Raw genomic sequence first — 13466 nt, 5'->3', positions numbered from 1 at the left:
TAGTCAGAGCCAGCATGGGTCCTCCTACACACACACCCTAAAACCTGTAATTCAATTTGTTGTAGTATGCTGCTTCACCACTAGATGTCACTAAATTCTACACGTTGGTCCTTTAAGTAGTGTTGAAGGAAACTTCAAAGCGTTGGGTGAAATCTCTGTTCTACACTGTGATTGCTGTAAAATATGAACATTAAAAAGCAAAGAAACATGCCAAAGGATGTGTATGGAAGGTTTCAGAAGAGGCGGGTTTTTCTGTGTAGGGACCCTGCTGAACATCTGGAGGAATGTCAACAGTTGTGTCATTACTTGTATAAAAACTGGCTAAACTTGAGAACAGAGAGAGCGGGAAGGGGATGCAAGACTCTTTTGAATCACGATTGTAACCCAGAGGTGAAGCCTTGTGGTTTTATCTCTCCCTCTCCATCCCTGACCCCTCTTGCTCAGTCGCCTTCCTCCTATTCTTCCTCCTCATCTTCCTCGGCATTGCGGCCTGACCTCCCTCACCCCTCCTCCTGACTTCCCACATGCTCCTCAAGTCTCTTTTCCTGCTGGTCTGTCGTGTTCGATCAGAAACATGTACTCCGCTCTTTCCCAAATCCCCACACACCAGAGACAACACACGTGCTCACGCATATATATATCAAACACACACATATATATATAAATACTGTATATGTATACATGAATACAAAACGGGCAAACCTCTCAGATACAGAAGCTCGCACCCACACCTGCAGACTCTCAGGATGTGTCGCAGGATGTGCGTCTTCGTGTCACTGATGCAGTTTAAAAAAAAAAAAAAAGTACCAGTTTACCTCGGGAGCTCTCAGCCATAGCAGACCTTAATCCCCCGCAGATATCTCAGCGCTGCCAGCAGCTTCTGAACTGCTGTGGCTGCCGTTACAAAGCAGGTACATACTTTTTTTTTGTTTTTCAGGAACAAACCCGAGAGCCTCAGCAGAGCGCTCTCGGGCCATCTGAACGAATACAGTGCAGGGTTTTTACAGAAACGGGACACAAGCGAGAATCCATGTCAACACACTCTTACCTCAGAATCATACTACAGAACCGGAGGGGGCGGGGCTTACATATGATCATGGCAACAGTGAATGACTTTTTTTTATTCTTCTCTTTCTTGTCTCTGGTGTTGTTGGGTGAAAATAGTCTGCAGAACTTTTTTTTTTATTTTTTCTCATTTTTCCCCACTATAAATATATAAATATATAAACTGTACATTATGACATAGAAGCACTATCAGAGTTTGATTGTTAGATGTGCACTCGCAGCATGAGGTATTATTCTTTATTATGCTTCATAACCCAGAAAAATTAAAAAAAGTGAAATACAAGCTTTTGGAAATTAAAAAAAAAAGAAGGAAAAAATAAATAAAAACAATGCAGTAGCATCTACTGATGTCAAAGAAAATACCCAACCTCACCCCCACTACACACACTCACACAGATCTTAACCCCAGCCCTGCCCCTCGCCATCCAAACCCTAATGCACCCCCGCTGCGCCCCTGCCCCGCCCCATGTACATGCCAGTGTTTCCCTCATGTGTTCCAAGTGCCAATAACTTTGTGAATTCCTAACTGTGACCCAGTAATAAAAATAATTGCACATTAACTACTGTAAAGAGAAAAAGAAACCAGACTGATTAAAATGAGGAAAAAAATCTGAATATCTTAATAAAAGGTTTGTAACAAACAGGACTGACCTTACGGCTGTGTCGGGTTTTCATTTACCTTCTCTGTCCAAGCACACACACACACACACACACACTCTCTCCAGTAGGAAAAGCAGCATATCCTCACAGAGATGGTGAACAGTGGCCACTGTGGCCATGGGTGGCATTACAAAATAAAAGCATGTGGAAATTTCTTTCATGTACAACATAAGTCAGTTACATTAAGGAGAACATTAGTTCACCTAATTGAGAGCAAATGTCAAGCTAACAAAATAAAGCTGATTGTGCTGATAAGTCCTTGTTAATCAGACTCCAGTTCTTGTTGCTATGGCAATCAGCGGAAATGTGTTACACCAAGTACATCAGGTTATCACACACACGAGCACTGCAGGGTTTAAACCAGACCGCCATACATCTGCAGCCATACTAGCAGCTCGATGGGGAGGTAATTTAAGCAGCCATTTTCAAACCGCTTCTGTGGCATTTGAGTAAATTCTATATAGACTAGAGTCTATATCTATCACCATAGAGTTTACATGCTGAAAATTAACTCTGACACCAGCATTTATTTCTTGTATCTTTAGCTGCCCTGAATGTTGCACTGATACTTTCTACCAGAGAAGAAGGAAATACTGTCCATGATAACATATTTTTTAACAACACAATAAGACTAAGGTCTTATTGTGTTGTAAAGTAACTGCTGCTGCCTCTTTTTTCAGGTACAGGTCAAGTATGTTTTGTCATTTCCTTTGACAATGATTTTGCAGCAGGAGTCACACACTGTGCTGGGAGCTACCAACTAACTGTAGGCTACAACTTGTGTTTGATTATTCAAACAATATTTGTTATATGAACATGATTCTAGTGATTCATTCTAAAAATCAGTTACTGTCAATGCCACTACTTGTTAATTAAGTTAAAATAGTGTGACTTATTTTTCAGTTAGCCACAAACGTTACCTTTAATTTCATTAAGGTTGATGAAAGTTCAGTATCTAAGAGCCAACTTTAATTTACCCTTTTCCTAGATTTTAATTTATTTTTTGAAATAATTACAGTATTGTTGCAAAATCTCCTATTTTAAATGGCTACCCTCACACACAAAGATTAATGCTCGCTCTTGTCATTAAAATAGTGTAGAAGGGTTTAATGACTGTATGGAAGCTTCTGGATATGCAGTGAGACTCATCCAACAGGCAGGCTAATATAACAATAGAGGATAAAGCACAGGTGTTACTAATAATACAGCAGCTCTGTTATGTTCAAGGGTTCCAGTAAGTGACACTGACCCAGTGACTGTGACATGTCAAACTGTCTCAGTGTGTAAGAAAATACTTATTCTGCGAGGAAACACGTGTTGTGACTGCGTGAGTAGAATCGTCAGTGACCAGCTGATGTGTCAGTGTTGGTCTTTCACTCCACAGGAGTTTCACAGGATGTCTGTTGATGTGTGAAAGTGTTGGCCTCCTGGTTATTTTCAGAACTGCATGCAAGTTCTCAAAGCCACCGGGGACTCGCACCATGCTCATCACCGCTAAAGAAAATGTAATTTCACCGGATGGTCCTGCTCTCAGAATAGAATGTGGTAATGATTTCATTTTGGAGAGTGCCTCTCAATTAAAAACTCATGACAGAAACATCTGCAATGTGGTGAAAGCTTTTATATAAGAGGGTAAATCACACAGGGAACTGCAGCTCAAAGTGCTGCACTCATTCAAACATAACGCTAAACTAGCATCCTTTAGATGGATGTAATCAACTACAGTAACACTCAATGTACCATTTGGTCACTTCATGTTGAACAAGTTTAATGAAATGTAACACAACGCTGAGAAATTGCAGAAATCTCTGGATGCCAGTGACAAAACAATCACGTGATTCACTTTATGCAGATGTTTTCTGTTAAACAGCAGCAACAGCTGCCATAGCACACATATAGTGCATGTAGAAAACAAACATGGAGGAGTGGAGTTACATTTGCTGACATTTTTCTACCAATGTAATGACATGTAAATTTCATAATGCTGTTTGTTTAAAGGGCACTATGACTGACATTATTTTGTGAATTTGCACATTCATATCCCCAAAATACTTCCCACAAAAATATCAGTGTCACTCGTAAAATGGCACTCTACTATTGGCCATTGGCACTTCACCTAAGTAGTTTTATTAGCAGGTTTTAACCAATCAAGGTACATTCCAACATAAACCTTGATAATGTTTTTTTTTAGCAGATTTAGCAGAAGCTGGGGTAGCTGTGGCTCAGATGGTAAGAGTGCTTGTCCCCTAACCATAAAGTTGGAAGTTTGAACCCCTGCCCTGGCTTCATGCTGAGGTGTCTAGGTACCTAACCTAGGTACCTAAGTTGCTTGGGATACAATCACAAGTACCTCTGAGTAGGCAAAGCATTAGATACATGTACAGCTAGATTTAAAAGAAGTCAATTTCAGAACAAACGTATGGATCATGACCAATTAAAATGTTTATAATCCTGCCAAACCAATTTCTGTAAAAGACTACAAGCATTTTACTTGGGTTGGGTAACAAGCCAAGCAGCAGTGCTCACACAAACAGATGCCATGTTACAGTATGACAAGAGTTCATTGTGTAGTTTAACACGAGCTGGGCTCAGACTACAGGAGTCACAACATCCTAACTGATTTGGGAAAAAAGGCATATTGAACATAATGGCACCACACACACACTGTGAGATGATATAAAGATTATTGTGCCAGAGGGAGCGCCTCACGTGATCTCATATGATCTTGTGGGAAAGCTGATGTAAACAAAGCAGAGACTGTGGTGCAGCAAAAACAGAGAAGGGGAGACTGGTTGTGACAGTTTGTCTATTCTTCAGTGAGGACAGGCTGAGATTATAACAGCCAGTTTTAACTTGTATCTAACAAGTTAGTGTTAAAAAAACACTAGCTGTTAGCTTTAGTAGGCTGGAACGTTTACTGTTGCTTAGCAATATCATCAGCTGTTTTGCCTCCTTGTAGTCTGGTTAATGTGAAAGAACTGACCCACTCACCAGATTTTTAAATGTCATATCTGCCATCAATCATGGTGTCTTGAATCAACTTCACTCATCGATTTTAAACTGGATCTCACATATTACTCAAGACTTTGACCCAAACCTCATTCTCTGGGTTTGAGGAAGGTCTGACCACATGTCTAAGGCAGAGGGAATCAACCCAAACCCCCTGCAGTCTGGGCCCAGCATTAAAAAGCAGAAAGTCCTCTGTTTCCTGAAGCTTTTACTTTTCAATGACCTCCATTCTGCGTGCAGAGGTTTTACAGTGACGCATGAACTGGAGTGGAAACCACACGAGTGCTTCATTTATGCTTGCAGCCATTTTCCAAGTTTGTAGTTAATTTTCCGCAGTGAAGCATTTAGGGAATGAGGACTTGAATATGTAAAAGCACGTTAAAAGCACACATGAACTAGTAACAGGAATACAATTAAAAGTGCTCTGAGAGAAGGAACGCTTTTGCTTTTGCACCTTACCTGCATCAAACCCTGTTATCTGACCCCTGAGCCCTTTGATTAAAAAAATCCAACTGGGGATAAAAGCAACTGCTTGAATTCAGAAAACTGGATCACAATTAAAAATAAGATTGATACTGCATAAAGCCTTTGAACAGGAGTAATGCTCATTGACACAATTAAAGCATCAGGTTATATTTACACAGCTCTGCAGCACACCTCAGTGCTGCTTGACATGACACAAAGAAATTACATGACTCACAGCCTCCAGCAGATGGAGCTGTAAGCCTGACTCTGGGCGGCCAGTGGAGACATCCTGCCCAGCAACTATTTCTCCTCTCATTAGCTAAAGCTTTTCAATAAAAGAGGCAGACCCATTCGTTGTGAGCCAAGGCTGTCTCTCATCACCCAGAGAGAATAACACAGCCTCAGCCAATCATGTGCTTAAACGTCTGCAGGGAGGCGCGAGGGCGGCTGGCTACAGACCTGACTTCACCTCGCTAAGACGGATCGGAGTCAGAGCAGGAAATAAACCATTAGTGTCCAGAGCAGCAGGGCAGCATCTCCACCGCGTTGACAGGCAGATGAGCAAAAACGGCTAGCGGCTAGCTAACGGATGTGGGCGCCCTGATGCCGTGCCTGAGTCTGCGTGGTTTTGTTTTGACCGCACACACAGCAGCTGTTCTCAGTAGTGACTGACTACCTCCTCAGTGAAATCAGCTGATGTCATGTTGGACTAACTACAGACTGACTGGTAATTCATGGTTCATTTCCCGCCCCGAATCACATGTAGGCACATGAACATACTGCACAATTCAAAGTGGTATAAAAATATATTTAAGGCAACACTAAAAAAACCCCCATCCATATGCCCCCACCCCTTCCCACATCTCCTGGTGGCTTAAAACACACCTATGTTTGTATTCATGAGAAACATACTGCCAATGGATGTACATTTTAAATCACAACAGACATAAAAAAGCATATTTTGATTTGTGTTTTTAAGCCAGCAGCAGCCTCCTGTCGAGTACCGTTACTTCCCACAACAACCATTATGCTCCACATGAAATACATAACACCACCAGGGTTTCACCTGCAGTTTTCCTCTTTCCGTCAGTGTTATTAAAAGCAGAGAGGAGGATCGCATCCTAACGTAGCTCTGCACATCACCAGTCCTTGCTGTGATAAAAAGCATGTGATGAGAGGGGACGGACAGACGCCCTTCTTCCATCTGCATCCCTCCACCCTGGCAGGATGGAGGAGTCGACGAACGTGCCTGAGAGGTCACTGACATCAGAGGGCAAAGAAGAGGATGAGGACAACGATCATGATGGTGACAAGTACACCGATGGCACACCACTGTCTCCGACCTGACACGCAGAACAGAGGAGTCAGCCAGTTTTTTCTTTTATCCACGTATCAATCAGAAATTCATTTAATAAATGCCACGGTTGAGTTTCCCACATGACAACCCTTTTTACAACCAAACCCCACTAAAATCTGGCTTTTTCCTGCAATGGAAAAGTACAGTCAGCACATACTCCCAGCTGACCAGCAACAGAGATAAGCATGGTTGGTATCTGTTACAACAAGCAGTTTCACATTGATAGTAACTAATGACTGCAAAGAGAGTACTCCTGCGTGTAAACTTACTGCTGGTCATGTGAGAGACTTTCTCCAGCTTCTTTAGGACCGAGTCCATGCGTGACGACGTTTGGTCCATCTCATCTCCAAAATCTGCCAGCATACTAAACAGGTGAACACACAGTTAAAAGACAGAAACCTCACAAATCCTTACAATCCACGGAAAGTGTATCTGAACGATGTGATTAGGAGATTGGAGTGTTTGTTGCTTCACAAGATACTGAAGTGTTGATTAAAGCTGATATAGTGACACTTCCGATGCATAAAGAGCGTGGCTAAAATGTAAAGATGCTGAAATATGGTAAATGTTAGGATATATATTTTATGCTGATCTATGGTGTTAAAAACCAGTGTAAGCCGAACCGAAACAAAACCTGTGACCTCAGAACCATGATACAAACCGAACTGTCCTTTGAGAATTACGCAAACATGTACAATGCACTCACACAGCCTGCTCATCAAGCTCATCTCCGATGCGTCCAGACATGTCTTTGAGGACTCTGATGCTTCCGGACACCAGCTCCAGCTGCTCATCCTGCTCTTGCATGATCAGCTGCACACACAAACACATTATATTATATGGATCATGTGTGCATCAGAACAATGTTCATAAATGTGCTACAGAATCACACTACGCTGTTCTACAAATAAAAAAGTGAATGAAAAAGATGGAGACAGCAACTAAAACGAGCTTCTGAAACATTACAAGGTCAGAAATAATCATCTTTTTATATCATTACATCAAAAGCTATGAACATGCAGAGTGTCTTAGTATTTCCTACTAAAACCACAAACTGACACAGGACGTGTGATGACTCTTTAATCATTCAACACCACTGTGAGCCCACACTACAGGAAATACAAACCCACAGCTCATCCTCTCTGACTATGAACGTAAAACAGCCACCTGTATTTAATCTCTTTCACTTCCGCCACTGCCTGGTTCTTTGTTACAAAGACACTCTCCTCTCACTAGGGATGGCCGATATGGCCTAAAATTCACATCCCGATATACATTGCAGCTTCTTGCGATAACGATATATATCACAATATATTCTTTGGCATAGAAATTATAATAGAACCCTCTCAGAACACATTACATAGACCCCGAGGAAACCTAAACTGTATAATAAAACATATTTCAGGTATAAAGTTTCTTTCCAGCAGTGCCATGCCATATCGTTTCCCCACCAGTGCTGCGGCACATAGTGTGCGTTCGAGATCATCAGGTGTGCGATGGGAAATTAATCCAATTTCACTTAATTGGTTCGAGAACTATTATTAATTTACAGTATAATAATAAAATCATTTCTTAGTTTATCTATGCCAGCAACGTGACGGGCAGAACATTTAAACATCCCCTAGAGTTAGATAAGTGAACGCTTTTGTGTCTGCACAACCGGTACCTTAACTCAGTGCAGTCAGTGAGTGTGTGTTTCCGCCCAACATGCGTTTTTATAGGTTGATCTCTGTCATACAAATTTCATCATCATTTCTACCATATATCGTTTCTATCACGTGGTACTACCTCTCACCAAGTGATACTCTGGTTAACATGACCTAATGACATACCATGACAACATACAGAAGCTTAAGTCTGATTTTCATATGGAAGGTTTTGGAGGTGGAGACATCCTATTTGATCAGTTTTAGTCACAGATGACCATTTTATGAATTGATTTTTCCATCCGCTTTTCCTCCATCTGTTTCTACCTGCTGTTGTTCCTGTTGCTCCTGGATGAATCTGGAGTTTGCAGACACCAGATGAGCCTCCAGTCCAGTTGACCTGTCCTGAGCCGTTGACGCCAGCAGAGCCTAGAGCCCAGAACACAAAGGACATATCCTTAAGAAAAAAGTGTGCATTGGGTGTGTTTAGCAGTTGCAACACCAGAATTACAGAGAGATCATATATATGATGAGGCATGTGTTAGTCAATCTGTAAAGACATTACTTTACATTTCTTACTAACATGCCAGCATTATTTCCCAGATTTAACTGTACTCATGTGTACACTCACTTTGTGGACACAGCATGAACCATGTGTTACAAAACGTCAAATTGTTTGGTGTCCCAAGTTGAGTTTAGCTCAGGATTCTCTTCTTATAATTTGCATAATAATTGTTTATTATTGCAATGACAATATTACTAGAGTTAATAAGATGTGCCATTGCATTGTTAACACCGCTTTTGGATGCAGGCATGATTCAGACCGTGTACCTCGATGTCAGGTTAAGACGTCCACCAACCTGTTTGTTCTTCTTCTCTGCCTGAGCCACAGCAGAGGGGCTGGACAAATGATCCTTCATCTCCTATAAACACACACAAACAATGTACGTTTCATTCTACAGTTTGTCACAATAGTACCAAAAAGTTGACTTTAAAAGCCTGACGGCTTCATTAATAGGATTTTCTGCTGCTGCGCCAGACTCACTGGCCAGCAAATCAAAATGTCATGAAGTCCTTTGTTCCTCCTCCGCAGAGCTCCTTTGTTTGGCTCAGATGACTCAGTTCTATTTTAAGAATGGTACCTTCGCCCGCAAGTCGTGTTAGACACTGACTCATATTTTCTATTGTGCCTACAGTGTGGACATTGATTCAATTCAATCAAAGTGAGGGGCTGCAGTGCAAGTAAATGAGCTGACAGGAATTTATTTATTTTCAATTTTATGTGTGCCTACAACAAAAACATTGTGAACGCACATAAATAACTGAGTGCTTCGGCTGTGGGAGCTGCTCTTTTAAAAGATGTTTGACACCGTCTGTGAGCTTTACTAGAAACACTCCTGTTGCCAAAACACAACAGAGTTTTTCCAGGCAATGTTTGTACAGTTGTGTCTCTTCCAATGTGACCACTTGTAGCTATTGGAGACCCTTTTCAAAATAAAACACACTCATCTGGTGTAGTGGTAATATGTAATCAGAGACTTACAAATGTAAGTTGTTCATGTTTGTATTGTATTGTAACTGCTACATATCTACTGTACAAAGTTTCCAATGGCCAGATTAGCAATAGAGCTTATACTTAGTGTTGTATTCGTTTCATTCATATTACACACAAAGGAAGAGAATCAAACACCAACATATATGGGATGACACAAGATAAAGTTACCTGAACAGATTTCCTGGTTCGCTCCACAAAGTCTCTCCTCTCCTGAAGTTCATTGTCTCCCAATCTGAACTTTCCTGGGTTTGACTCCACAATACCTGAGCCAGTCAAGGACCTATCAGACAAACCAGTGGAGCTACAAGTGTGCTACACATGTTGGTATCTGGCCATTCAACTAAATATCAACAGCTGCCAAGCACTTGAAATTGCCATAGAGAGGGTTGTTTGAAAGAAAAAGAATAACATCAACAACATCAGGCCTCTTTTATAATCAATGCTCTTTTGATAATGGCTCTCCTGAAATATAATATAATGAGAAGTTCAGTCAGTAAATAAAAGGCTGCATTCCCTCTTTGGGAAAGACATCATCAAAACTGCTGAATGGATATTTTTAAATTTTGAAACTTTGTTTAATATGCTAGCAGCATGTTTGTGGTCTTTAAAATGTGAATACATTTTTGCATTAGTGTGAAGACGAACAAACAAAGCATTAGTTTGTTTTAAAAATACAGATGGTCATATGAGGATAGGGGCTGTGGGGATGAGGGAAAGACTATTGTTCATGTGTTAAGGATACTGATGGTCTCACTGAGGTCCTCCAGGTCCCAGTCTATGGCCCTTAGACAGTTCCTCAGTTCATTGGCACTCCAGTCCAGCTCATCACGGCTCACCTGAGATCACAGATGACAAAAGATGTTTTCTATCAACACCATAAATATTTATTACGATCTGTTACCATGTGGGCTTTGATACCAATGACATAACACACCAGATTAATATTACTGACGCTAGATGCGAATAAACTTTTTAGTGCTGAATAATGAACTTGAACTTGTAAACCTTTTAATTAGAAACTAAACCATATGAATATGGGAGAATGGGATTTTAGTAGTTTCCAGGTTGAGGTTGAGATGTGTATTCACTGCCTCATTCAAAAAGTGTCAACTTATGCTATATCATATAATAATTTTATTACATTTGAGGTCAATAGTTACTATGCCATAATAAACTATAGGACATTAGTTTACTGCAGTTGAAAGTGGGCATGTTGCTTTAGATCAGGGGTGGGGACCACAGACTTCCATAAGAAAAGCAAAGGGCCACATTTTTTCATAAATAATAATATAAATTGGAAATCACTGGCACAGTATCTACCTTTATAAATATGCTCCCGTTACATTTTCATCATTGTAAGAATCTTTTGCTGTCATTTACTGGTTACTCCTCTGTCCTCTGTGTGTGTGTCCATGTCTGCTCTGAGTGTGTGCTGGTTGTATGTTGAGACACACACACAGTGCAGAGCAGCACAGATGAGGATGTTTTTTTTTTATCTTATCTCTTATCTTATCTTATCTTTTACAGAAGAAAACCATTAGAGTTAAAGTAAAGGTTAAAAGTAGCAAATCCCAGAGTTCTGAAAGTCGGGCAAAATCTGAGCGGGTGTGGCCCGCTGGCCGTACTTTGCCCAGGTCTGCTTTCAAAGTCTGTTTGAGGGAAGTGTTTGGATCTGAAAGTAACTCATGTGATGTCCTCTTTAGATATTAAATGTGAAGGCTGCCTGAGTATTATGTCAGGGACTTCTGAAAAAAAGTGCATCTGGATTTAATCCTATATTTTAATTTATATGCCAAGACTGACCCATATCTGCCACAGAGTTAGTTTTAAAGCACTGACAATGCATACAGCCCATTATAAACACTACAAACAACATACAGGCAAGAGAAACAATATATCATAATCAAAAGCATGCAGATTTGAGCCATGTATGCTATCAAGCTGCCAACTGTATTTCACTACCCTCCTTTTATTAGGGCCCTGAGCACTGAGTGGTGCTAAGCCTTAATGGAACATTAGGGTTCATTTTGTGTTTTTGTTTTGCGTCAATGAACGCATTTTTGGAGGCCGGAACATGCTTAAAAACTCACCAAACTTAGGCATAATTGTTCATTATTATTATTATTCACGTACGCAATTGTACTGATTCCAGTAACTGAAATGTCAGTCTAACATGCCTGACACCACTTTGATTACATGTTTAGTTAAACGCTGTGTTGATGTCTAGTAAATGTTTTCATCTTTCTATGTATTTTTGTAAGCATTTATTTAAAACCAGCCATGATAATGATTAGCATTATTGTTCATTTGGTAATAGCTTTAACTGTTGTCTATTATATCATTATATAGGTGCTAATAATATACAAGACATATGTCTATAGTAATGATGAAACATTACATGTGTGTGTCCTGTACAAAGATAGAAATGAATGAAAATTCATGTGTTTTTTTGTTTGTTTTTTGTTGTTGCTTGTTGCATTGTTATCAAGCATATTTCATTGTCTGGAAACCAGATTCCCATGTCAGTGTTCATGGACCACTGCTTCTTTAAGTTCTGAGGATCACTGTCAAGTCCAGCTGCCTATAATTTAAACAGATAGTCGTCTGTTTTACTCGTGTTTTTAAAGTTTCCTCTACTGAAGGCAGCTGTGTTGCTGGTTGTTTTGTCACTTTTTGTTTTATTAGAAAATGTAAACAGATGAAAACCTAAGAAAACCGAAGTAACGTGCCCAACACTGATGACCACATAACCTCACAGTCCCACCTGCGTCCCATCCTGCAAGAGTTCCTCCCATCTATCAAACAGGCCCCGGGCACGAGAAAGGGCCTTTTGCACCTCCCTGGACACACAAATACAAACACAAGAGACGTTATCAGCAAGGAAACTGATCGGTAGCTGGCCTCACCCTGCCACCTGGCTGTGTTTCATGCTGAAGTCTGCTGCTACGCCCCACGCTTCAATCAAAACAAACCATTACTTATTCTCTTCATTTCACGCTGTATGGAAAACAAAAGCTCCCTTCCCGGTTGTTTTGAGTGCCAGCTGCATCAAAAACTAAACAGGCACTTGTTAATCTTTACAAGCATCTAACACACTGGCTACATCTGCGCAGCTAGTGCTGGTACTGTAGCACTGATGTTAGCTAGCTACAGTTAGCCACTGAGCTAACTTCAAAAATATAACTTTGACTAATATGAGAACAACAACTCGCGGTGTTACTAACCACTGGAAAGGCCGGGGCCTAGAATTAACTTGAGATACCGCGGACTTTTATGTCCAAATGTGTCTATTCTTACCCCTTCACAACGAAAAACGGGTCTTCTATCGACATGTTGCCTTCTTCCTCTTCACGTCCAGCGCATGCGCAAATCTCAGACAGGGCACTGACGTCCCTGTTGAACACGAGGCGGAAAAAACATACACGGTCAATGATCGAGTGTAATGAATGACAGCCTCTGTCTGAGATTGAATATTTATTTTGGACTTTGATTTGGCTTGATATGCGGTAAAACATATACAGAAAACAAAAAAGCAAAAAAGCCATCCTTAGCAATATTATTATTATTGTTGTAAGGGGTGGAGGCATGTATCTAACATCATTATGTCACAGTCAATCTCCACACACACAAATCCTCCTCAGTTCTTTTTGACAAATTGTTTATAAAAATCATGAAATGTATCAGTGTTGCTAGGGGGAAAACATGCACA

General features: G+C 40.6%; 1 protein-coding gene across 2 annotated transcripts; it reads right to left on the bottom strand.

The window, feature by feature from the left end:
* Positions 1 to 5986: 5986 nt before the first annotated feature.
* Positions 5987 to 13125, bottom strand: stx10 (syntaxin 10). 2 transcript variants are annotated; one of them, XM_028411923.1, is made up of 9 exons: positions 13055 to 13125; positions 12522 to 12597; positions 10500 to 10593; positions 9926 to 10020; positions 9063 to 9125; positions 8530 to 8631; positions 7263 to 7369; positions 6826 to 6920; positions 5987 to 6542 (listed from the first exon to the last, which is right to left on the bottom strand). In XM_028411923.1, exons 1-9 carry the CDS (start codon positions 13087 to 13089, stop codon positions 6466 to 6468), a joined length of 744 nt encoding a protein of 247 aa, XP_028267724.1. In that variant the 5' UTR covers positions 13090 to 13125; the 3' UTR covers positions 5987 to 6465. The 2 variants fall into 2 exon arrangements, with proteins under 2 accessions (XP_028267724.1, XP_028267718.1); XM_028411917.1 differs by having other exon boundaries at positions 12522 to 12616; positions 13068 to 13104.
* Positions 13126 to 13466: the final 341 nt, after the last annotated feature.

This window comes from Parambassis ranga, chromosome 1 (assembly GCF_900634625.1).
Source record: "Parambassis ranga chromosome 1, fParRan2.1, whole genome shotgun sequence".
NCBI classification, from domain to species: domain Eukaryota; kingdom Metazoa; phylum Chordata; class Actinopteri; family Ambassidae; genus Parambassis; species Parambassis ranga.
Note: the sequence above shows the minus strand (reverse complement) of the source record. Positions and strands in the feature narration are given on the sequence as shown.

Coding starts and splice junctions, on each gene's coding strand:
- stx10 (XM_028411917.1), bottom strand. CDS start 13,089: ATGTCGATAGAAGACCCGTTTT. Junction 10,594..12,521: donor TCTTGCAGGATGGGACGCAG/GTGGGACTGTGA, acceptor CTGTGATCTCAG/GTGAGCCGTGATGAGCTGGA. Junction 8,632..9,062: donor CAGAGAAGAAGAACAAACAG/GTTGGTGGACGT, acceptor TCTGGGCTCTAG/GCTCTGCTGGCGTCAACGGC.